The following is a 24,752-nucleotide window of genomic DNA, read 5'->3' as shown; positions in this document are numbered from 1 at the left end:
TAAAGACGACGACGTTACTCCACATATCACACTCGGGGCCCGATGGAGTCGCTGCAATCAGCTGTGCATCATATCTTGTTATGATAAACAAGTGATGAACGGCAAAAACACGTAATTTAACAATGGAGGGAATGCTGTATAAATGGACCAATTACATAAGTGGTGAGTTAATCCCACAGTCTTTGCGTGCTTTCGGTCAGTGTTGGTTTTAAGGCAGCTAGCTAGCAAGACAACGTCACAGCGCACTTGACGTTAACAGGCAGCGGCTAAGCTAACATTAGCTTTCAACTATCGGAGCTTATGCACAGTTTCAGATGAACAAACCTCTCGTTGACTTTGTGAGCTGAAGTGTTTAACGATAGAGAAATTAACCTTATTTATGACGTCTGAACGTTTAGCGGCAGCTCATTCAGGCGGTTCCCACCATCTGTCATCATAATCTGACTTAACAACTGCTTAGCTGTTGCTAACATAGCGTAGCTTAAGCTTAACTCTTTCCAAGTTTATGAAACAAGATAACGCTGTTTTATGTTGACTCTTATTAAGTCACATCCAATATTAAAATTAAACAGCTATGCTCGTTAAACAGCAACTTCACGGAAATGATGTAGAAATGCAATTTTATTTTTTTCAGGTTGGCAACCTCGTTGGTTTGTGCTTGATGGAGGAACTTTGTCTTACTATGACTCGCAGGAAGATGCCTGGAAAGGTTGCAAAGGCAGCATTAAAATTTCAGTTTGTGAAATCCAAGGTATGAGTCACTTTGCCCTTTGTACTGTGTTTAAATGTGAGTAATTGGCTTTATTCTGACTTTTGGATGTATTCCTAACAAACACTCCTTGTTTGTGCTGCTGTGTTTCCTCAGTTCATTCCTCGGACTCCACGCGAGTTGACCTGACCATACCAGGAGAGCAGTACTTCTACCTCAGAGCCATCAATGCGGCCGAGAGGCAGAAATGGCTGGTGGCCCTGGGGACAGCCAAAGCTTGCCTTACAGACAACCGAACAAAGAGAGAAAAAGGTATTTGGATGCCATAACATCCAATGCACAGCTAGTATTCTGCTGTAAAACATTGTAAACATCGTCCCAAACTTGCTGTTGCAGAGCTGCAGGAGAACACAGAGGCGCTGAAAACTAAGATGTCAGAGCTCAGATTGTACTGTGACCTTCTTCTACAGCAAGTAAACAAGATCAAGGAGAATGATGAGCTTGGGGACGCAGCGGAGGTACAGTTGAAGTTCGGATGAGCCGATGAAATAAGAGAAGCTGCTGTCAGTGTAAAACTGCAGTAAAGGGTCGCCCATTTGCAACTAGTAATCGATGTGTGCTTGTGGTTACAAATAGACCAGACACGCAGCAAATGTTGTACTTTTGAGAGGTTTTTACATGCTAGAAGGCAATGCTGGGATGTGTGGCTTAGTTGGCTCATGTGTATGTTTGTGTGCCCTTCTCAGACAGGTATAGACACTGGAAACATGGTGAAGTCAACATGCACCACTTTCCTTAAGACTTTAGAGGAATGCATGCAGATAGCAAATCGTACTTTCAGCACAGATATGGCAACGCAGAGTCCTCCAGGATCTCCTCCAGTAGCAGCCATCAAACCTCAGAAGGTAAGACGCTAATCCTGTATGTAATCAGATAACCCAGTAACATTTGGTATACACAGTAAATAAAAATAAACCCCAATGTCTTTTTTTTTTCTCCGACAGATTAAACCTGTCAATCATTTAAATCAGAACCTTGGAGAAAAGTAGGTTTCTTTTTCTGTCATTATGTATTTATGTTGCCGACACTGCTTCTCCATCCGTCATTAACGGCCACATAGATGCTAAAAAAATAACAAAAACCTTTCAGATGTTCTCTGATGATATATATCTTTTAATTAATGTTGCATATCTGTGGCACCAGATACAATTGCTAATCATATTTGCCCAAAAGGAGAGTTTCAGAACTTACACGGTGCACTCACATTCATTCCAGATGGAGAGATTTGGCTGAAGCCTCAGGAGAAGCAAATGCGCATGAGAATCAAAGCCTTGACTCTGGACCAGAGGGACCAGATGAGCCAGATAGACCAGAACGCCACGCTTCCCTGTCAGGCAAGTCAGGTGTCCCAACCTCTCACCTCGCATACTGCCCTGAACTGACAGCCATTACTGCATATCTTGAAAGAAAAACCACCCTGAGCAAACGTGGCCTGGGTGCTGTACATCATGTGAACTGATGTGGATAGATTATTGCCCTTTAGTGAGCGGACAGTGATGGATGCCCAGTTACATTATTGCATTTCCCCTAGCCGTACAAAGGGGAAGCTCCTGCCAGTGATGAAATATAAGACCAGTCTTTTCCAATTTATTACTTTGGGTTATCTATAAGACATATACTATCCCCCTGTAAGAAACATTGATATTGAAAACACATAATAAACCCCCCCTCTCACAATTTTAAGGGAAATTGCTATTTTTTTAAGGGCACTGTTGAGGCGTCCCATTGTGATTTCCTTTACTAAATTTTTGAGTATTTTAATATACTTTTTATAGGAATTAGTCAGATGGTACAGTCCATAAAAGACACATTTCTTTTGGTGAGTGTTACATTAGGATATATTATTGGCTTAGACTTGACAACCAAGTCTTCCAAAAATGGAAGAAAATCCAGAAAGTCCAGTATTTAAAACAAAATGTCAGAGTTTTAGGAGATGTAAAAGAGTTAAAGCACATTTTTGTTGGATTTTAATTAAGCTGTTAATCTCTTCTGTATGGAGCCAAACCCCCACACTGAAACAAAAGAAGGTAATGGAAAACATGTCTAAAGAGTAACTACACCCAGGCTAAAAAAAAAAAACAAAAAAACAACTGCAGGTGTTGCCATCTTGTAATTGCTGCTTTGTCTATCCTGATACTGCAGTGCAGCATTTCACAGAGTGCAACACTAAATCCCAGTAGCGATTAGTCACAACTGAAACCAGTTACTCGTTCCCATGCCCAACTGTGATGTTGGTTGTTGTACTTGAACATTTCAGCCCATAGAGGTCAGTGTAGCAATACTTCACCTCCATGCTGAAACGTCACCTGAGTGCATAAATGATGGACGTCGGAGCCCTGTAGTGTGCAAGCTGTTTATTTGTTCATTCCATGATCTGCTCTTGAAGTCTGTCTTGTAGTTTTACTGAGAATAAGTGAAGGATTAGCGTGAGGTTTTCATCTGTGTTTTTCTCTGTTTGTCCAATGCGTCACACAGACATCGATGCAGCCAACGGGAACAGCTCGGTCCACGAGGAACCATCTGATCCTACTCTACACACTACCCAGGATGCCTCTGAGACGGAACACTACGACCAACCAGCAGAGGGGGATGAGGAAAGTGAAGGAGGTGATCAAAAGGAGACAAAACAAGAGCAGAAGCAAAGACTGGACCAAAGTCAAGAGCAGGACAACAACAACAAGGAAGTGAACGCCGCTGTCCAGCCTCAGCACCAACAGGAAGCTGCAGCAGACCAAGAAGAGGCTCATCGTGCAGGCGAGACGTGCAGAGATTCAGCGGAGCCAGAAGACACAGAGCAGGTGGAAACTTTCTTCAGCACAATGAGTCACAGGTATGAAAATGCTACTCAGGAAGGTCATATCCTTTAGGACACTTTCGTTACTGTATGAAGTTACTGTATGGTCGTCTGTGAGATTTCACTATGACAGTATTAGGATTAACCAACCTAAGATATATGGAGTATTTTTGTCTTTGAGGCACTGCACTTCTGCTGCACACTTACTTAGTGGAAATATGAATTTAAAATCTATTAACTGTTATAACCATGTTGCACAGAATAATTGTGAAATGACACGTTTGGAAGATTTGAACTGAATCCATTACAAGATGTCATGATGAGTGTTTTATATTAGTTTGTTCTCTCTTGATCACATGACACAGAGAGGCCCTCAGCTGATATTTGGGTTTGTAAAGCTTTTTTTGTTTCCCTCTGTATGTCAAACGTATTTTACTTTCTTTTTAAAAAGACCTTGCAGAGTGTTACTGAACCTGGACTAGAGTGTTTCTAATCATGTGATATTCAGTCATGACATAAACGTTATTATTATAATGGAGTTAATCACTGTGTCTCTTAAACAGTATTCAACTGCAAGATGGGGACTATAATATGCACATTTTCCAGTTTTTTTAGAGACAGTTTTAGAGCATTAACTTTAGAAAATAAAAAGAATCATCTCTGTTAAGTTGTAGGTAAAGTAGCAGAATAGTCTCAGGTACTGTCAAGCATAGAAGTGCATGACACTGTGTGAACCATTTCTCTGGCTTGGTTTTGACCTTTGTACCCTTTTCTTTTTTTTCTGTTTGATTTGATCAAATAAAAATTGAAATGGCATACTTCCCTCTAATGCACTCTCCTGTTTGAATCTGTTCTACTTTTTTTAGATTTAGTGATATAAGACTGGACGACGACAATGGTATCCCTACTCAAGAGTTTTTGGACTCATGCTATGCAATAGTGCCTGTATTAGGTAGGCCGGTCACTTTCAGTCTCTCCTTATCTCAATCTGCCTCTCTGCTCCTCTTCCTCATGGTGCCTCACATGTGGTGGTCATTTCACCCTTCGTAACCTTTGTAAGGAAATCTTTCTGTTGTTTTTCTGATCATTTTTGCATGCTCTGTCATCCCAGTTGTCTGTCTCAGTGAGGTGGAGGCTTTCAGTCTTGGATTCACCGTCATCCTTTTCTTTCACGCTCTCGTTATTTCCTTCTGCACCTGTTTGTCTCCCAGTGGTTTATTTTGCCTTTGTAGCATCACAGTTTATGTTATGACAAGATTTATCATAAGGTCAAACACGGCCTTGTGCCTGTGTGTGTGTTCTCGTCTGTACTACACATCTACACATAGACGGCATCAATCATTAGAGCTTTATCAGCCCAATACGGAGGAGGAGAGGCTGGGTTAGGATGGATGGTCGTTATCTGGTGGTATGCAGTAATATTAGACCATGTTTTATCATAACCAGCAATATAAAAAGCTGTCTTCTATAATGGCCGTCTCTAAATTTAAAAACATAATCTCTTTTAGCAAATTAATTATGTTTAAAGTGTCGTGATCTTTTCACTGATTAAGTGCTGCTCATCTCCGGATGTGCAGCCCAAATTGATGAAATCTCCCCCGTCAAATCTTGACACAGATCCATATAGCAGTGATTTTTGGGTTTGATTTTCTTAAAGCCATGCCAGCCCGCTTTCAGAGCTGCTATCATTATTTTCCTCTTGAATCTGCAGTCAAATGCTGAAGTTTCCTTCTGAAGTTATTACACAGCGTCATCTGTCCTCTTTTTCATTGCTTAAAAAAGCAAAACAAGGCAGCTGCATTGTTTGTCACTGACATTTAACAGCCACAGCCTCAGAAAACACAGGACACAATTCTTTTCTTCAAAGAAATGATCATGGATTTTCTCTTCTCAGACAAGCTGGGGTCCACAGTGTTTGCACCAGTTAAGATGGATTTTGTTGGAAATATCAAGGTACGTGTATGTGTCATTGATCCTTTGTCTTAAAACAGATTTCACTGCTTTTCACAACAAAAGAAAATCATACATAGCTAACAGGATAAGAACTTTATGATCTACTATACAATATGTCTACAGGGGGGCATTTGCTCTGTACGTTACAAGATATATGACTTATCACGCTGTTGCAATGTAGTACAACATACTTGTAGTTTTGTTATTAGTTACATTTTAGAGGAGAATCTGGATCTATTTCCAGCTCACATCACTGTATCACACTGTCTGTTCCCCCGGTAGAAAATTCACCAGAAGCTGATGTCAGACCCCGACAGCTTCCCCACACTACAGTCCATCGTGCTGCAGGAAGTCCAGACTGACGTTACCCGGGTGCGCAACTCGGCCACCGAGGCTCTCCTGTGGCTCAGACGAGGCCTGAAGTTCCTCAAGGAGTTCCTGTCGGAGGTCAACACGGGACAGCAAGACATCCAGGGGGCGCTAAGTGAGTCTGAGATCTACCATGCACAGCTAGACATCCTCAAGTTCAAGTACGCGGAAGTTAATGCGTGGTCATTGTTGAGATTCGTCATGCTCTTTTTATTTATTTATTTTTTTAACCAAGATAATGCCTATGGAAAGACCCTTCGGCAGTACCACGGATGGGTTGTGCGAGGTGTATTTGCTGTAGGTATTTCTTCCTCTCACCAATGCTTTTCCCCTCTGAGGTTCATCTGTTCTTGGGCCGTGACGGTTGCATGCTTTTATTTTCCCAGTTGGCGCTGAGGGCCGCCCCGACTTATCAAAGTTTCAGTGCTGCTTTGGTGTCGAGAGAGGGCGACGAGCTGAAGAGCGGCTTCACCAGCGGTATGCACAGGGACCTGGGAGTGTACCTGCCCGCCATGGAGAAGCAGCTGGCCATCCTAGACGCCCTGTATGAAGATTACAACCTGGAGTCGGATGAAGTGGTGTGAAAAGCTTAGCAGAGAAATGCTCTGACTTTAAGGAAAGACACGACCTGACTGCAGGGGCAGAGTAGCAGCTAACTGCTAAAGGAGGGCGCCAGATGCATCGAGTGCATCTCGTGTACAAAATAGTGTGAGCATGTCCCATGTCAGTGTGAGGTGTTTCCAGTGGCTGTTAAACTCAACGACATTAGAGGGTGTAGGTTTGAAGACGGTGTTAAGTCTGTATGTAGGAGCCCACGAGGGCCAAAGCAATCATTACCAAGAGATTAGACGTTATGGTTCGACAAAGTGTAGTTTCCGCGTCTTGTTTAAAAGACCGCTGACAGAGTAGAGGTTTTAAGCCCTCATATGCAGACACCAACCATAATGATTCATGATGACATTTGTTTCTGGTGCACATTTTGACGCTGTGTTGTGGCTTTCTATGTACTGCACATGTTTTAAGGTACATAACCACAGGGTGTTTGGCTCTAGTAAGATCATTTGTGGTTGAACTGATCACAATGCAAAGGACATTTTAATCAAGATTGTCCTGTTTCCTTGGATTCATGGAACAGCTTGTTACCTGTAACTAACACAAAGCACTATTTAACTAAGAACAATGTCCAGTGCCCAATATATGCCTCGAGTGTGTGATGGGATTGCATACTGGGCTGACTTTAATATATTAGGCAAATATTTTTCTTGCACTGACAGAGGTTTAGTGGACATTCTTATCAATACTTATTTTATTTCTTTCCGTAAAAATTGAATCCTGCAGGTTGACGATGCATTTGTTTCGTTTTGCGTTGCTTAGATGTTACGAGCCGTTGCTCTAGAGACTTACCGTGGGACCAAAAAGGAACTGTCATGTGAATGGCTTTAGCCTCCGCTGCCTATAGTACCACAACACACAAGAATGAAATAATGCAGTGAAGCTGTTTAAGTGCTGACAACTGCTGAATATTTATGTGGACATCCTCTGCACAAACCTATGCATAGTATGCATTTTCCCGATGTCTATTTATTATGTCTTAACTTATAAAGTTCGCCTAAATGTCATGAGGATCCATGTCAGTCCGACTTTTTGTGTGAATGTATGGACATTTGTACCCACAGTGCATGTTTATTGATTGCATGGTTTTATGTATTAAGTAACATAGGTGCCAATGGAAATATAGGCTAAGGCCTAGAAGTAACCAAGTTGATAAATAATCCTAAAGGGGATAGATTGTAACAGTTAAAAAAACATTGCTTCTTCATCTCTCTCTTTCCTTCAGCAAGTCTTCTCGACAGATTTCAGCATTTTTTCACCATCTTGTCTGTGCACTGTTCTAAATATACTTGAGTGTTGTTACCAGCCGCGCTTAATATTTTATGTCAATTCAACAATGAAAAAAAAACAGTGGTAAGCCTCCACCTCCCGGCCAGGTTAAAGTTTGTCCGTAGATTCACTGAGCCATTCGAACAAAGCAGGAACATCCTCACAGGGCTTTTGTACCAAGACGTACCACATAGTATTCTTAACTTTATCTAACTTTCCTTTTGGGTTTTCAGGATTGCACACAATAATATTTCTTCAAAGAAGTCATTGGCAGCAGGTTTACATTGCAGATGTGCGACAGGTTGATTTCCAATGTTAATCCTGAAAATATGCTATTGTAATATTACAAACATTTGATTTGGTTTTTCTATGATTGTATATAAGATACTATTTGATTTTTACATAATAAATAATCAAGTTGTCTCAGTGTGTGTCCTGTCCTGTTGTAGTCAGATATGTCTCTACTTATGCCACTTTGTGTCAACCTTGACCCTCTTTCACTTGTGAACCAAACAAATCCATGAGTAAGCAGTGGATAGTAAATCTGCACAGGTGGTCCCGTTTGTGTAAACAAGAGTGGCGCTGATCTTAAATAACACCTATGCATACCTTGCTGCCTGCGTGTGAGTGTTTTGCATGTGCAGCAGTAGTGTGTCCTCTGCCAGGACCACAGCACGCTGCCTGCCAGCCATTCCTGCCTATAGGTCAGGGATTTTCACTTGGCTCGGCCAACAGCTGGGTCGCTTCCTGTCCCTGTGGCCTCCTTTGCATTGGCCCTCCTGCCGCAGCGCTAATGTAATGCTACACCACCCAACCTGCACCAAAATAACCCCTTTGTTGGAAAAAGTATTTGATTTCAGCTCCTCAGCTCAAAATAGATGCTGCTTCCTACGTGTTTAGTCTTGGAGAGAGGGAAAATCAGCCAAACACAAACAGCTGTTCGGTCATCAGTTCATTTGTACCTGTTCAAGGTTCCCAAACTCCACAAACATAAAACTTCACTTGGGGGCATCCTTCTGTGTGCACAGCAGCTCCTCTCATTACAGAGCAGTCGAATCAGGCTGGCCTCTGCATCTCCAGCGACATTTAGTGCTGCACTGAGACATCTGTGGTACAAATCTGATTGGTCTGGTCAGGGGAATGCACATGATGGGATAAATATGCCAAAGTAAGCTTTTACTCGGGCATCTCAGCAGACAAATTGTCCTGATGTGATTTAGAAAAAAGAAATACGACATGCTAATAGAGTTAGGTGGCCGAGGCCAGCCTCGAGCATCTCTGCTGCACTGCTGGCTGGCTGCCCGTGCCCGGCCTGTATCGCTGTGCCACATCTCCAGGCACGGACTCGGAGGGGCTTCATCGCGACAAAAACCCATTGACATGTCTGAGAAAACAGCGAGACTTCACTGTGTTTTGTTCACTATTTAGTCTAACGCAGCACTTTGCAAGGAGCCGCTGACAGCATCTTTTTTCCCCACTTGATGGATATCTGCTTTTTTTTTTCACAGGGAGCGCTCTCAAAGAACATCAATATCATCTCTATCACTGTCTATTGGCTTTCTGCACAGCACCCAATCACTGTCACCGCTTGCTCACAGCAGACAGAAATCAGAGCTGCTGAAAAACCCCCGCCGAAAGCCTAAAGATGCCCGTGTGTGAGACAGTGAAAAGCTTTTGAATGATTTCAATTCCTCTTTTATTTTCATCTCTTTTCAAAATTACCCACAACAACTGTATAAATCATATCAGAATAAGAACACAAAATGAAGCATCACTAGCCCAGTCACAGTGCATACTATAGTTCAGAAATCCTAACAGTTCGTTACTACATGCATGTTATTTTTCAGCAATGTTGTGCATACACAGTAGAGGATACAGCACGGCAGCGCAGGCCACAGACAGAACATTCAGCACAGTTTACAAAAGGTATTTCAGCTTTGTGCATGGCACAGCTCATCACTATCACATACGGAGTGTGTGTGCACTCAACTACACTCTGAGCAGAGCAAGACTGACATCTCTTAAGACACCTGCTATGCTGATGGATGCAGCGATTTACAAAACATCGTCTGACAAAGTGGAAGCGTTTCACACTCATTAGCACGGTATCACGAGCATGCAGAGACAATACAGTAACAGTCTTTATCTTTCAATTGCTTTTACGGAAGAATCACTTCAGGACACCTGACTACATCTAAGTATGGCTGAGAAAAGGTCTCCCTTGGCACTGCGACTCGTACAGTAGCTTATGGAAAATGTCAGCTTATATCGGCAAAGTCGTTTTCACCACTGGTGCCCAAAACACAGCGGACTACATCTACACTGTTAAGTTTACTGTTGAGTTTCACTGTTGCTGTATACACTGTAAGACAGAAAGACTGGATAAAGAGGTAATAGAGTAAATACAGTAATGACCATAGAACAGACTGGAATTGAATTTCCTCCCCCTTTAGCAGCTACAGACTATTCCAGCCTTTCCTGTGCAGTGAGAAAATTAAGAACATAACAGTTTCAAGCCTTCACATACAGTATATTTCATTTCTCACCGAAGCACAGGGAAGAAACACGATCATTCCCGGAGGACTGCACGTTGTGGATTCTTTAAAGCTCTTGTCTGAGTCACCTGTGTGCTTCAGCGTACAGTCACTGCCATTTCATTTACAAAGAGAGTGGAGGAGGAGGCCTGTGAAAGGTGCTGTGTGGAGCTACATGACCTGTTGGTTCCTGAGAAAGTTTTGGATTTATGAAACCTCGTCCAGACTGAACGTCCCCGTCAAGAACAGTACCATCACAAGCCAAGCCAGGCCCCCTGGTGTAACAGTCTCACTGAAATATTACAAATGCATAACTCATGCACTGTATCCACCTCTATCTCCATCCCTAACCATACATATTTATGTGACCATATGCCTGGTTTCCTCTTCACAACTGAAATCCTTGATGTGATATTGAGACTACACAGTGCAAACCTTGTTGTGGCAATAATGAGTAAAGTGATGGGTTACATGCTTGGATAGTGACAGCTGCTGTCATGGTCTCAGTAATCCCAGCCTCATGCAAATGCTGTGCACTGTCATTCACACTGCAGTAGAATACCTGAGGCCATGGCTCTGGATGTCCTACTGTTTTCTCAACAGTAACTGGGACAAGATTAATACACCTCTGGCCCGGCTACTGCTCCTCTGCAACATCTCCCAATGGCACTTAAGCTCCGCATGGCATGTGCATGGCTGTCACACAACTGTTGCGTCCAGAGGATGATTCCGGTCCAGTCGGGCGTGGTGAAGAGGCCGGTCTTAAGTCCTGCTTGTTAAGACGGAGTGCACTTGTTCTGTGCAGTTCCTATGTGTGAGTGATGGTTTTCACCTCCATTGAGCGAGTTTAACTCCGGGGAGCTACGTGGCATCTCAGAGGAGTTACATTTATGTGTTTTGTTTTTTCTTTCATCATAGAATCATTGTCTGCCTCTACCTTCAGGGTCTCTTGCTTGGAGCATGATATATATATATATAATTTTTTTTTGCATGAAAATATTCCTTTTATGTGTCAAGCAAATAACACACAGAGGATCCCGCTGCACTGTCCCTCCTCAAGTGAAGTATTTGCAGTTTGTGGAGTCAATGACACAGTATGGCGTGCACTTGAGGTGACCGTATGACCTGCAAATAAGAGGAGAAACAACCTCTTGGTCAGTTTAGCATGGCAACAAAACACAAACAGGCAGCAAAGACTTTTTGTCAACATATAGTTGTATACTGTGCTTACCCTGGAAGATATGAGTTACACGTCTGGTATCCAAAGTCCTTTCCATCGCACTCCTCAGCCCCCTCATAGCGGTATCCGTCTCCACAGTATGCGTGTTTACACTCTGCGGTAAGGCGACACAGCAGAGGCGGAGGGGTCACGTTATATGTGCACAGCAAAGTACATCTAAGAAGCTATTATTGACCGCGTAACATGGACGCATGACTTACTGACGCAGCCGTCAGTGACGACTCTGTTTCTGTCATCACACTCCTCCCCGCTGGAAATCTGCACAATCCCGTCACCACAGTAACCTTCATCGTCAGGGGCATTTTCCATGGACTGGAACGGCGTCAACTGGAATGGAAAAGTCTTTTACAGAGTTTAAAAAACTTGAACTAAAGGAAAAACAGCTTGAAAAGAATGTAAAACAAGATAAAATAATCCAATTCTGCTGCATGCAATGATACCTGGATTGGCAGCCAGCCATCAATGTCTTTGAAATAGAGAGATCTCTGGTCTTTGCGGAATGCAAGAGCGTTGTCTGTGTTAAGGCGCTCCAGTTCTTCCTCATTGCTCACAACGAATATCTGAACGAAAGGCAAAGAGAGGAAGGGTTTTCAATGTTTAGTGCATTTTGAATTAGAAAGTTGAGTCCTGTTGGAGTATTTGAGATGTTGAGCATTAAAGTTTCATCTCCCAGCTGGAAATTTGTGTCTCAAAGCAATATCCATCTCCCCTGTGGACATACTTTTATCTTTCAAAACTTAAATAACTAACTTATTAAAAACCAATAACCCCAGGATTTCTAAAAAAAAAAAAAAAAAAAAAAACAAGTGAAAAAACATCTAATTGCATAATATCAGAGATTTTAAACACATACTGATAAAAATCCATAAGATTTTAATTGTCATTTGAGTTTTTTAGTAGTAAAAATACTGTACATAACATTCTACATTCAAAGATTATTCATCCCTCACCGCTGGGACTTTGAGGTAGCTTCCTCTGGCAGGATACTCGTCAAACGGGGAGCTGCTGATAGAACTGCAGCTACACTTTCCAGGAGGCCCTGGTGGACCACGTGCACCCTTTGATCCAACCATGTAGAGTCCTACATATAAACAGGAAAGAAAAAAATCTTATATAAAAAGACACAAATTAAAAAAAAAAAGTTTTTTAAAAAGGCAAGCAGAGGCAACAACTTCAGCGCCACATAACAGACTATAACAGGCTGAAAATGAGGCCATGAGTCACCACAGTGGCTGATAAATACTGTATGTCAGGAAATCTAGTATCGTTGATCCATCTATCAAGAAGCAAGCACGATTAAGTTCATTCACTCGGAAACCTGATCAAGATAACCAATGTCACATTAATTATCTGGTGACATAATAGGAGTCAAACTGTAGGGAGGCTCGCCATCTGTGAATCCATTTTAGCCACACGATGTCATGATGACAGCATCTTGTTTCACCTCAGGAGATAAAGTTTCTCCGGTGCTAAATAAGACTAGCGGTGTTAGCTCTTACACTGGTTCAAAGTGTGCTTCCTTTTGCTGACAGGGGTGTTTGTTACTCCTCAAACTGGCAGCACAGACAGTGCAGAGCCACACACATAGACTGATCATTTCAAAGTGGGTGGAAGTATCCTCAAGAGTTTTGGAAAATGTTCTCACCTGTGGCAGGTGAACCAGGAGGACCAGGGTGGCCTGCAGGTCCTTGTGGGCCCGCAGGTCCCATGGGACCAACACTGCCCGTGTCTCCTTTCGTTCCCTGACACACAATCAAAACAATATGCAACAAGTGGTCACATTTAAAACACTTCTTTCCATAATGTTTCACAGATCAAAAGGTTAGTGCAATGGGGCGTTTTGACTGTAAAAAAATAATTTTTGCATGAACATTAATTGCATTTTAAAGATAAATTATTAACACACGGATAATAATTTGATTTGAGCAACAAAAATCTTCTGAATAAAAATTAATTGCATGCGTGTTTGCTATCATCCACATAATGTTTGCCTGCGTGCTTGATGTATTTTCTCTACAACATGTGTTTTTTCTGTGCTCAAAACATCCCACCGCTCACTCACAATGGAGGCATACGTAACTGCATGTATCACTGTTTTATATCAGTGCTACTCCTCACCTGCTTGCCTCTCTTGCCTGGTCTGCCGGTGGGTCCTCTGTTTCCTGAGATTCCAGGTTCTCCCTTTGGACCCATTTCACCCTGCACGACAAGACAGATCAACTCAACATTCTCATTTGGTCAAGATTTAGAAATTTTGCAGAACCACTTCAAAAACTCCTTCTTGTTTGATTGCATTTCTCACTTTCTGTCCAAGCATTCCTGGGAAACCCATCGCACCCTGTGGATGAAGAACAGTAAAGTATATAAAGCATATATGCACTATAGGGCTAATACTTTCATTTGAAACAGCCCCACTGGTAAACTCTGCCCACCTTGTCGCCTTTCACTCCACTCTCACCACGATCACCTCGAGAACCCTGATGGAGCAAATTACAGCGTGTTACATCCAGGAACATGGAACAGAAAACGTTTAATCAGGATATCTTAATGCATTTTCTAGTTTAGTGATGCCACATACCTTCTCCCCTTTATACCCAGGTAATCCCTAGAAATAAAGATCAAACACACAAAACATCCAGGATGAAATAAAGCAGTTTGAAGGTGAGATCATCCCAGATCAGTGTAGCACATTACGTGGATCATACCCGTGGCCCAATTGGTCCTCTGGCTCCAGGCAACCCCATCAGCCCCGGGTCACCCTTCTCACCCTGACACAGGGAGAAAACATCAGGAATTAGACAAAATGTGCTTCAAAATATCCCCCCTCCCCAATGAAGAAATTATAAGTGCAGACTTTGAATTCAGTTCTTGTACAACTTTATCAGGCACCTACATGAAAATGTTTACTTGCATGTCACATAACATCACTTACTGGTCTCATGTCACGTCACATACGTCTTATATATCATCTCCATTGTGAGGTCTGACTTACTCACTTTGGGCCCACTTGGTCCCGGCCATCCAGCTGGTCCCTGCTTCCCAGGAAGTCCAGGAGGACCTGTCCGACCCTAACAGGAGAAATCAATTTAACACACCGTGTCAGATGTAGGAATACCCAATTAAGGACTAATAAAACAATTGCTGCCACAGCTGAAGAAGCAGTTGTCTGTTAATGAAATCAGGGCCTCTTGTGCCTGTTTGCTTTGCTGGCTAAATTAAAAAGAAAGAAAAAAAAATCCAAGTGCAGGATTTGCTGCATAAGCTGACAGCCTGCTTGCTACAGTATTTATCAGACACTGCTGCACATGTAGGGGTAGAATGACTTTAACGAGCCCTGTCACTTTGCTCTCTTTAATTAAATGATGGGCTGTATATAGAACAGGAGCCTGTGCTTGTGGGAAATAAAATGATTTATGACCTGGCTGAAGCACTAAGCTAAATTGCACCGCAGTGCTGCAAAGCTGCTCAGTCAGGCTAGCAGCCAGTTGAAGCTCTCCCACTGGGCCGCTTTTACTGCTCAACTACAGCGACTGATCATTTAGGGAGGTCACTTGTCTCCCGCCTGCCCTGATCAAAACTGTGTACTGAGCTTTCAATAAAGCTGTGTGCGTTCTAATAGAGAGAGGGGAGCCATCTGACCGCGAGACACGATGCTGGGTGTCTTTGAGGGGTCAAGAGCGAGGCAATATGCTTCTGTGAGAGGAGACCTGCATGTTAACGCCCTCTGCCATCAAAACAGCCCGTCTCAGCAGCTCTGCATCCCTTGCATCCTGTCATTGTGGCTCTGCTGTCTCCTGTCAAGGTTGTACTTGTTCACAATTTCTTGATGCACACAACTGGGCACTGGCAGAGTTACAGCTAGTGAGCAGGCGGAGGCACAGTATCTCATTTTTGAGTAAATCCACTTAGCGGGGAATATGGAGTGATTAATGGGGGCTCTCACCTTTTGCCCAGGTCTTCCGATTTCTCCCTGACAACAGGATGCGGAGGAGGGGACAAGGACAGTGGTTATTTAATACACTTCCAGCAAGCATCTTCCAGTTATGTGCAACAGGTCAATTAGACTTTAGCTGACAAATTAATGAGCAGCTTGTAAAATTGTATAATTGAGCCACATAAATGAGATGAGCCTAGAACATGTGGGGGAGTAAACTGCTTACCTTTTCTCCCTTGGGCCCTGCTATCCCAGGTAATCCAGGTGGACCCTGGTGAACATAAAAAAGTATACATATATCCCGTATGCTCATATATCATAGAGATATCTATCTCAATTACTTTTATTGCCCACAACATCCCACCACAAAGTCACGTCTGCTTCTGGAAGCCCAGAGCTGCAGTTTCAATTAGCTAACGGCTGAGTGCCCACTATTGATTTAAGAGGGGCCCTGTGGGTCTCTTTTGATATGCTGAAATGCTGCTGCAGTCCAGCTGGTCCTGTAACAGTCTGAGATGGGCAAGGCTTTAAAAACAATTTGGTCAATCTGCTCTTCACTTATGAAATGCTGGGCGAACACAGGAGGAGGTCCGGTTTGCAGGCACTGATCGAACCAAAATGCCTTAATATCTTTCATCACTAGAGCACACAAACAAACGCTTGTGTTGGTAATCCCTGGAATTTACGCAACCCAGTACGCCTTTCCAGGCAGACAGCTCTTCGGACAGGTTCTGAGAATGATGTGTGGCATACTGGCAGGCAGTGGAAAAAGGCTATTTGTGTCTGAGCTAAATGTAGAGCGTTAATGGGTTGCTGTGTTACAAGGGCCAGAGATATCCCCATCTCCTGCTCTGCAGGAACTCTCAAGTTGGAGGGGAGATGGCGGTAATATAGTGTTGGAGTACTAATTCTTAACGCCATGAACCTATGCAGACCTCAACGTGAAACGGACACTGTTGGAATGATATAAGGACAACGGCAGAGGTACATTAAGTTATCACTGCTGGGATAATCATGATATTTAGGAAGAGTCTGGATCCTACCTCAAGGCCTGGGGGTCCAGCAGGTCCGCGAGGGCCTCGAACGCAGGTGGAACCTTTGTCCCCATTGCCCGACTCTGATTCACGATCATCAGGTGAAAAGCCTTCATTCTGTAAAATAAAAATAAAAATAAAATAATGTATTCTTTTGCAGCTTTGACGGCTGCTTTTGTGCCTTTTGTGATGATTAAGATTATGTCTGAAATTCAACAACACACAGCAAAGGTCTCGTTAAGCCATTTCTTCCTCCAAACGTGTTCCACCATCTGAGTGTTTGAACGGTGTCATTCAGGGGTCAAAAGACAGTAAGTGTGGGGCAGTTTGGATATCACCCAAGGACATATCAACAGACAGATATTCCACAATAGAAAGTCACATGACTCTGACTCACATGAGCGTGGCGGCGCCAAAGTGAAGGGGGTGGAGGAAACAGTGGGGGTGGAGGCGGACTCAGTAAACAGCATGGGCTGAATCTCTTCTGCTGCTCCTGGGATCTGAGAGCTGTGCAAGGTGTGCATGCAGTCATACAGGTAATGATGGCAGATGTCAAAATTAGAAGAAGACAGTCAGAAGAGGCAATGTTAAAATGTTGCCTTAACTGAATGTGAGTCCTAATCAAAATGAGAAGAGTAATTCCTAATCTCATGACACGTGGACTTGCACGGACTGAAGTACACATAATGTGACCCACTACCAACAAATATGCCAGACACACAGTAAAAATTAGACAAATCTCAGAGGTTAGAGCATGCAGGAGCAGCATAAGTAACAGGGAAACAGGTGCAAACTATCAAATCATGACACCCATCCAGCAGAGTTCCTAGAGCTGGACACAGATATTAAGTGCCTGTGCCTCTCACTGAAGGACCGGAGCTGGTCTCGCTATTTATAGAGGCTTTTCCAGTCTACCTCATGGCTGACAGAGAAAAATAAAAACAAGGGTATTTTACAAATAAGCTCAACATGAATCCTAAATCTAGGCTCTAAGTATCAATGCTTTCACAGCCAAACTCAACACCTGTGCATGCAGAGTACTGTATGTACAGTGTAGTACAGTGTAGTACAGTACAGTACAGTACAGTACAGTACAGTGCAGTACAGTACAGTGCAGTACACACACCTACAGACACACACACAGACACACAGAGAGACTCAGGATTACATTCTTACCTGTTGGGAATGAAATAAAGCTGTCCAGAAACGAGGACTGAGCCAGGCCATAACAAAACCACAGTGGCAGATACAGTCCAAGTGTTAGAAGAGTCATGCTGCTCCAGATAGTTGCCTGACTTTATTTCTGAGCCACAGCAGCCCTCACACGCTGCCTTTCGCTCTCCTCACCGTCCTCTCCCTCTGCTCCCCTCCCTCTCTGCTCGCTCCGCTCTGCCTCCTCTACGCCCTCAGAAGAGGGTACGCTGACCAATGCCCATTAAATCTTTCCTCTGCATCAGTGTGCGCTAAAATTACAGGAGACAGCCCGCCAGCTGCTTCGGGTGCCAATATTAGATCTCTACTACAGCAGGGGGTGCCTTTTGTTGTTGCCACAGCTCCCGCAAGGGGACTTGACGTGACCGGCCCACTTTCTGCAAGAGGAATTCATAGAGGATTGTGCATGAGGGTGTCATTTGTGCATCCTGAGACAACTCTCATAAGTGTATCAGTCATCTGCTTGTCTGTATTTATCAGAACGTCCTTTTTTATGCAGTACACTGTTCACTGCCCTGTGCATTGTGGCGTTCATTTGGTTCAGGCCAGATTGGTTTTATTGGCCAGTCTGCCCCACAAAATTAACTGTCTGCATTTCAAAGGAGGCTCTGGGGGATCTGAGTGAAATGAAAAAAAAAAAAGGCAACATGACATCTCAACAGCACGTCAACTACAGTGATGTGAAAATGTGTCTATGTCCTCCTCAGACTACATGAGCGTGAGTAAAAAAGCTCTGCATCACTTAAGGTTTGCTTTGAAAATGTAAGTTATGCAAATTGATATAAATCAATGCACTAATATTAATCTAATAAAAATTGATAACACTGCACACTCACTCATTTTTTGGAAAGCTTTTGCTGCACTAAAATTAAGTGTCAGCATTGCGTAAAATTGTCACCACTCCTACAAATCCTCTTTCCGCTCGCTTAAAGATATTAGTGATAAAGTGCGAATTAAAAGGAGGGTGTGAATTTATGCATGGGAATATGCAAATGAGAAAAAAATCTTTTTTGCACTAAGTTGACCATAAAATGCCATTTTTCTTTCACAGCATGTAGTTTGTTGAGCTGTACACTGCATCTGTTCATAATAATTAAAATCAGATTTATAGTGTGAAAGAAAGAAAACAATGATTTGACACAAAGGAATAAAGACAAATGAGGCTCACTGTACATGTAAAAATGCTTCGGTGTTGTATTAATCATTTTGTCAATTTCAATACGACTGTGTACTAAGAATCAGTAAGAAACAGAAACAATCACAAACAACAAAAGCAGCTTCACATTTCTGAGGAAAACGGTCACTTCTGTTCCGATAATGTTCTGGACAGAGGAGGAAGGAGATCCCTCGTTCAGTCTATAAGTTGGAGCGTGTGAGCCAAGGGAAGTCCTGTAAATACAGACGACAGAGCATTATATTAGACTACGATATTAGCCTTAGACGCGTCAGACAGAATAGTTAATATTCATCCACTGTCTGAGACTCAACTTTAAACAGTCAGGGGGCAAACAATGAGGGCAGCACATCTCGAATAAGTCTTTCTGCTGGGAACCATGGAGCTCAGCACCATGGCTACAGCCCTCAATACATCCTTCAAATATGTCAGCAAAGGGTTGCATGGTTACATTCAATATAAACACAGAGGGCCATGCTTTCTAATTATGGGGACTCTGAAATAGAAAGGTCAGGTTGGTGTGAGGTGGAGGGATTGTTAGTGGAATACAGCAGTTCTGCAGTGCACATGGAGCGTATGGATTACTGTTCAGGGAGGCATGTCAGTCACGTAGCCCTAGAAGCATGAGGCGAGAGTCAAGTAAACACCGAGCTGTTGGATGCTCTCCGCTAATCATGAGCCAGAACGCTGCTGTGTTTAACCAGCAATGGCTTTGCTGCTGTGGCTGTCAGTGTCATTCAAGCCATTGTTCATCTTCTTTTCCTTCTACTTCCTCTGGGGCACCAGGGAAAAATGAAACGGGGGCTGAATCCGGCTTGGTGGTTTATGCTGTCATGTGTCTGTGGTGATAACTGTCATCACCCCATGTCTGCAAGTGTACCGGGCTGCAAGGGGATGAAAAGTGGCATCAGACGAGACTTAAGATCTCAGTCATCATGGCTGATGCCTGTTCTTCTTGACCTTTTAGGCCTGACTCTCTGGAATAAGTTATGGATTTGGGCAGCCTGAGGCTCTCCACATTTCACCTGTATGTGCTTATAAGGTTGCCAAATCTGTGAGTGCACAGAAATCTGCACATTTGGATTCAGCCATGGACATTTATTGTGAAGGTGTCTTGCCATTAATCCAAATGACAGGAAAGCCTCAACATTTATCCTGTGGTGGCACCATGAGTCCTTGTGAAAGAAGACCTAATTAACAATTCAGATTTCACCTCTTTCAGATGAGCCCCCCCCCAGATTGAGGCTTTTACCATGTTGGAGAAAAATTGATGCACATATAGCAACAGCATTATAAATGCCATCAACTACATCCTCAACCACCAGGGGGCAGAACATCTCCACAAACTCATTGCTGAAGAATTCCTGTCATTACAGTGAAAGAAGCCGTTCAAATGACGCCAGCTTCACATTAAAACTCCAGTCGACCTGTAATTCTCAGCAGGACTGAGATGACTCTACACACACACTTATTCCTCACAGGTGCCAGTTACCTGCTGTTTTCTGTCGGAGGAGGGGTCGATAAGCACATTCAGGAGACTCGGTCTCTCCAAGTCGCTCAAGCTGAGCTGTAAAGCACTGCGCAGCTCCTCCACCGTCCTCACCAGGAACCCTCGACCGCCAAACGCCGTCATGACCTCGTCATAGCGTGCCTCAGGTAAGAGGGTCACGGGAGGGGCTCTGAGAAGGAAAATGATGAATTCAGACACATTGTGTTGAAGGAAGTCATTATAGTAGAAGATGTATTATGATGATGTGTGGCTCACATAGAGGTCAGATCTCCCATTTTTGCCATTTCTTTCCACGTCTCAGGATCCACTCCGCTGTAAATACCATTGTTGTTGACCACAATGATGACCACAGGCAGATTATACCTGTTAAGAAACAGAAACAACGTGCAATTAAGTAGCAGTAGGTAGTTGAAGTGTATACTGTACAGAAAGGCAGGGAACCAAACCAACCTGCACATGGTTTCAACCTCCATGCCAGAAAATCCAAAGGCACTATCTCCCTCCACGCACACGATCCTTTGGCCTTTGTTCTCGCTCCTCTCCACAGCGGCTGCTGCTATAGCAAAACCAAGGCCGACTCCCATTGTTCCAAATGTGCCAGCATCCAACCTGCACATCGTCAGGGTTAGCCCACAATAATCTACTAAACTTAAAGTGAGTTTTTAAGTCTCTGTAAGCAATTTATCAACAGTGGTCCTCCATAACATGTTGCATATTTGCTGTGTGTACTTCTGGATAAACTGCTCCTCGGGAATAAGTACTTGTGATCACATGAAAGAGTTTTTGCTCCCTGAGGGTTTGTACTTCTTCATCAGACAAAGAGGAAGCATGAGGTTAGCTGGAGCGCCTGATTTCACCCACCAGTATAGGAGTAGTTGAGCTTGTGCTCCTTTATAATAATCCCCCTGTGGAATATGCATTTTTGCGTGTAGATGCGTTTAAAAACATAAAGTGGGGTGAACACCGAACACAACTGAGAGGTGCCGCTTCAAAGAGACTGCCTTGCCTGTGTCGAGGTAGGCAGTTGTTCAACATAGTGCGTCCTATGTCCATAGTGTTTGCGCCCTCGCTGACAATGATACAGTCATGTGGCAGCAGCTGGGACACTTGATGAAACACTGTGTAGTAGTTCATGGGCATTGTTGAGTGAAGAGCGAGTGTCTGTGGACAGAGAAGAGGCAAAACTCTTGCAAAAATATAAATCACATGCATACATGACAACCGCCATCCCAAAACAGTTGAGACGCTGTGTCAACATGTGACATACTGATAAGCAGTTTGAGTAACCTTAAACTCACCTTTGATAGTTTTGCATTAGCAGCGATTTTGTCCTTCAGTGTGCTCCACCACTCTGTATCAGAGGGATATTTCCAGCCATCTTTACGGACGCAGTCCAGGAGCTGGGAATAAGAAGAATAAAAGATATAATCGCTTTCCACAAACACACAAATGAGCTGAACACACCGACTGTTTACCTGAATGACAATAGCATTAATGTCTCCCAGGAGAGCAACAGCAGGCCTCACATTATTCCCCATCTCCTCAGCACAGAGGTCAACCTGCACACAGAGCACAGCTATCGTATGTAAAGCACGAGTGTTTACAACAATGCTGACTTGATTTTTTCAACATTATTTTTAAAGGCATCAAAGGCAACTCAGATCAAACACACCTGACTCGGTCATTTACACACCTGTATGATCTTGACAGCAGGGTCAAATCGAGGTGGCAGACCAAAATGCAGGATCCAGTTCAGCCTGGCTCCAAGCAGAAGCACAACGTCGGCCTGGAGAAGAGCTCTTGGGATCAGACACGGGGGGGGGGGGGGGGTAGAATAAACAGCGTATGATATAACCACACATTTGAACAAACTGCTATCGATTGCTGCACAGATTTATATGACTATATTAATGTTTCTCTTCAGTCACCATGACAGGCCTGTTATTCTCTGCCACTCAGGCATAGTGTCGAATCAGCAGTTTGAAAAGCTGACACAGAAGCACAGAATGTAGACGGAGACTTAAGGCTTGATGCTGTTCAACTTGTTTTGTTGAATTTCATTGATTTTGTTTTCGAATCACAACCAAAAAGTTCCCATTGATGGTGGTTCAGGATGTTTCCATCTGTGGGATGATAATGATAATATTCACCTAAATTGTAATTGTACTTTTTATAGAGAAAGGGAGGCTGACCTGGACCGGGCAGCAGACACACAATTGGGGTGATCATCAGGAAGGACCCCTTTACCCATTGGGGTGGGCAGAAACGGCAGACCACTCGTTTCCACAAACTGCCTCAGAGCGGCTTCTGCTCGGCCATAGGCTGCTCCTGTTGGGCACAACAGCACTCACTTAATATTGACTTATCTGTGCACTGTTGCAACAATGATTGTAGTTTACTCACCTTTGCCAATGATGACTAATGGTCTTTTAGCTGATTTCAAGACAGAGATGGCTTCAGTGACTGCACCGTGGTCAGCCAGACTCACTGGTGGAGTTGGACAGCAGGACACAACTCTGCAGGAGAAACACACTTCTATGAGCATCTGCACACCTGAAGTCACAAAAATGATGCTATGCAGAAAAAAAAATCTGCTGTAAAAAAGCTGCAAAAATGACAGCTGACCTGACTTTGCTCCTGTCCACTTTAGCATTGACCATGTCCCCTGCAATGTCCACATAGCAAGCACCTGGACGCCCATACATGCTTGTGCGAACTGCCTGTAAGAAAACACAATAAAAGCCAAAATCCCATTTATGTTAATGCAATCAAACTTGACTAAATATCTTATTTAATCTGCTGTGATCGACAAGGATGACAACACTTCACCTTCTCTACCACTGAAGGGATGACTTCCAGGCTGCTGGGTCGAGCCGAGAACTTGCTGTAAAGGCGACACGCCTCCACCTAGCATCAAATTAAAAACTGAGTCAACTGAATGAAGCCTCAGCAGGGAAAAAGCCACATGAATGTGTGCGTTACCTGAGGAAACTCCTGAAAGGCTCCTGCTGTTTCCTGGTTTTGATCCGAAGAGCCACCGATAACAACCACCGGCCTGTGCGAAGGCAGCATAGATTTAATAACACAGGAACTGTAGGAGCCATGAAGGAATTTAGATGTATTTTGTAGGGGTATGCAGGCTTAAATATTGGTGTTTTTCCATTAAGCTCGTCAGACAAAGGAAGGCCCCGGCCTCAGCCTCTCAGCGACTCTTTGTGTTTTGAAGTCGCTACAGGGGCGATGTTAAAACTGTAAACACACTGGCAGCTGCATAAAAACAGCATCAGCTTCTTGAGTCGTACCAGCAGTTCACGTTAGCGTTGGCCATTCCACCCAGAGCATGAATGAGTCCGGGTCCGGACACCACCAGGCAAGCACCTGGTCTGGATACATGGAACCACAAGAGACATGTGAGATACAAAGAGACACACCAGCTGATAACTGTCCAGGGATTCACTGTCTCTTACCTCCCAGTGAGGTATCCAACAGCGGATGCTGCATAGCATGCCTGTTGAGTGACAGAGTTTATTGTGTATAGGAATAGATTTTTTGTATTGTGTTGTTAAGGACTATAAGTGCAGGTCATAACAATTATTAAAGATGTAAGTGTTTACCGCTTGCTCGTTGCGCATTCCCACATATCTGATCCCTGCAGCCTGAGCAGCCATGGCCACTTCAATGATAGGGACACCAACTATCCCAAACATGTACTCCACTTTCTGCAGGGAGCGAAATGAATCTGTAACGAACTGACGCTGAAAAGCGCGAGTTTAAAGAGAAGCTGCGACTGTACATAATGGTAAACTTGGTAAAAGTTCAACTTAAACGCCGCACTTGAACTTTGACCGACTTTTGGAGTTCACACTGTTGCACTTCAGCACAGACACGGCTAAATGTCCACAATTCTAGTGTTTTTAAACGGTCTTACCTGAGCCTTAAGCGACTCTGCAATTAGCTGAGCTCCTGTCACTTCGTCCATGTCTGTTAGATACGACCTGTTACACTGTTGTGTACCTGTAGCTACAAGGCCAAACTGTCATGAACTGTTACGACCACCAGGTCCAAGAAGGGGCCTCTCATATTTGATACCTCCCTATCTGCCGACTTTCTCCCCCCTGAACCCTATCCGCCCCGTTTCTGTCACTTCCGTGTTGCAAGCCAATCACGGGAGCGTCTACGCGTGACCTCACACATAACGTTCCACATTGTGCAGGCTGATTGGGTACAAGAATACAGCGCATGGACAACTGAACGTAACACATACCCTTCACATATTAAAGTTATTGAGTCCAATACACAAAATACTAATTTTACATTTAAAAGGACGTTATTTTTTGTGCAATGCTTA

At 43.5% G+C, this 24,752-nt stretch overlaps 3 protein-coding genes across 6 annotated transcripts; 1 reads left to right on the top strand and 2 right to left on the bottom strand.

Moving 5' to 3' along the window:
* Positions 1–6: 6 nt before the first annotated feature.
* plekha8 (pleckstrin homology domain containing, family A (phosphoinositide binding specific) member 8) lies at positions 7–8,192 on the top strand. The gene is made up of 13 exons (XM_070966421.1): positions 7–162; positions 635–751; positions 866–1,021; positions 1,106–1,227; positions 1,456–1,614; positions 1,714–1,754; positions 1,985–2,103; positions 3,245–3,599; positions 4,430–4,515; positions 5,458–5,516; positions 5,799–6,000; positions 6,121–6,182; positions 6,272–8,192. The coding sequence occupies exons 1-13, from the start codon at positions 123–125 to the stop codon at positions 6,467–6,469; spliced, it is 1,716 nt and encodes a 571-aa protein (XP_070822522.1). The 5' UTR covers positions 7–122; the 3' UTR covers positions 6,470–8,192.
* Positions 8,193–9,445: 1,253 nt separating this feature from the next.
* Positions 9,446–17,958, bottom strand: colq (collagen-like tail subunit (single strand of homotrimer) of asymmetric acetylcholinesterase). Of its 4 annotated transcripts, none has more exons than XM_070967092.1 (17): positions 17,685–17,958; positions 16,906–17,015; positions 16,518–16,625; positions 15,701–15,745; positions 15,484–15,510; positions 14,537–14,608; positions 14,246–14,308; positions 14,119–14,145; positions 13,973–14,017; positions 13,843–13,878; positions 13,659–13,739; positions 13,186–13,282; positions 12,491–12,621; positions 11,981–12,100; positions 11,741–11,882; positions 11,532–11,634; positions 9,446–11,425 (listed from the first exon to the last, which is right to left on the bottom strand). In XM_070967092.1, the coding sequence occupies exons 1-17, from the start codon at positions 17,779–17,781 to the stop codon at positions 11,356–11,358; spliced, it is 1,374 nt and encodes a 457-aa protein (XP_070823193.1). In that variant the 5' UTR covers positions 17,782–17,958; the 3' UTR covers positions 9,446–11,355. The 4 variants fall into 4 exon arrangements, with proteins under 4 accessions (XP_070823193.1, XP_070823191.1, XP_070823194.1 ...); XM_070967093.1 differs by having other exon boundaries at positions 9,447–11,425; positions 11,741–11,867; positions 17,685–17,938; XM_070967090.1 differs by lacking the exon at positions 17,685–17,958 and having other exon boundaries at positions 16,906–17,386.
* Positions 17,959–18,889: 931 nt separating this feature from the next.
* On the bottom strand, positions 18,890–24,513 carry hacl1 (2-hydroxyacyl-CoA lyase 1). Its single transcript, XM_070966444.1, has 17 exons — positions 24,333–24,513; positions 24,019–24,123; positions 23,872–23,912; positions 23,707–23,787; positions 23,387–23,459; positions 23,234–23,311; positions 23,030–23,124; positions 22,808–22,920; positions 22,597–22,732; positions 22,098–22,203; positions 21,880–21,963; positions 21,703–21,804; positions 21,411–21,565; positions 20,855–21,013; positions 20,660–20,767; positions 20,387–20,573; positions 18,890–19,109 (listed from the first exon to the last, which is right to left on the bottom strand). The coding sequence occupies exons 1-17, from the start codon at positions 24,381–24,383 to the stop codon at positions 19,077–19,079; spliced, it is 1,707 nt and encodes a 568-aa protein (XP_070822545.1). The 5' UTR covers positions 24,384–24,513; the 3' UTR covers positions 18,890–19,076.
* Positions 24,514–24,752: the final 239 nt, after the last annotated feature.

Source organism: Chaetodon trifascialis, chromosome 7 (assembly GCF_039877785.1).
Source record: "Chaetodon trifascialis isolate fChaTrf1 chromosome 7, fChaTrf1.hap1, whole genome shotgun sequence".
NCBI lineage: Eukaryota > Metazoa > Chordata > Actinopteri > Chaetodontiformes > Chaetodontidae > Chaetodon > Chaetodon trifascialis.
This window is presented reverse-complemented; position numbering and strand designations above follow the sequence as displayed.

Coding starts and splice junctions, on each gene's coding strand:
- hacl1 (XM_070966444.1), bottom strand. CDS start 24,383: ATGGACGAAGTGACAGGAGCTCAGCTAATTGCAGAGTCGCTTAAGGCT. Junction 22,733..22,807: donor ATTAGTCATCATTGGCAAAG/GTGAGTAAACTA, acceptor TGTGCCCAACAG/GAGCAGCCTATGGCCGAGCA. Junction 21,964..22,097: donor CTGCTGTCAAGATCATACAG/GTGTGTAAATGA, acceptor CTCTGTGTGCAG/GTTGACCTCTGTGCTGAGGA.
- plekha8 (XM_070966421.1), top strand. CDS start 123: ATGGAGGGAATGCTGTATAAATGGACCAATTACATAAGTG. Junction 1,022..1,105: donor CCGAACAAAGAGAGAAAAAG/GTATTTGGATGC, acceptor TTGCTGTTGCAG/AGCTGCAGGAGAACACAGAG. Junction 4,516..5,457: donor TGCAATAGTGCCTGTATTAG/GTAGGCCGGTCA, acceptor TTCTCTTCTCAG/ACAAGCTGGGGTCCACAGTG.
- colq (XM_070967090.1), bottom strand. CDS start 17,277: ATGCTGCTCCTGCATGCTCTAACCTCTGAGATTTGTCTAATTTTTACT. Junction 11,883..11,980: donor ATGGCTGGCTGCCAATCCAG/GTATCATTGCAT, acceptor ACTCTGTAAAAG/ACTTTTCCATTCCAGTTGAC. Junction 11,635..11,740: donor CGTCACTGACGGCTGCGTCA/GTAAGTCATGCG, acceptor GCCTTACCGCAG/AGTGTAAACACGCATACTGT.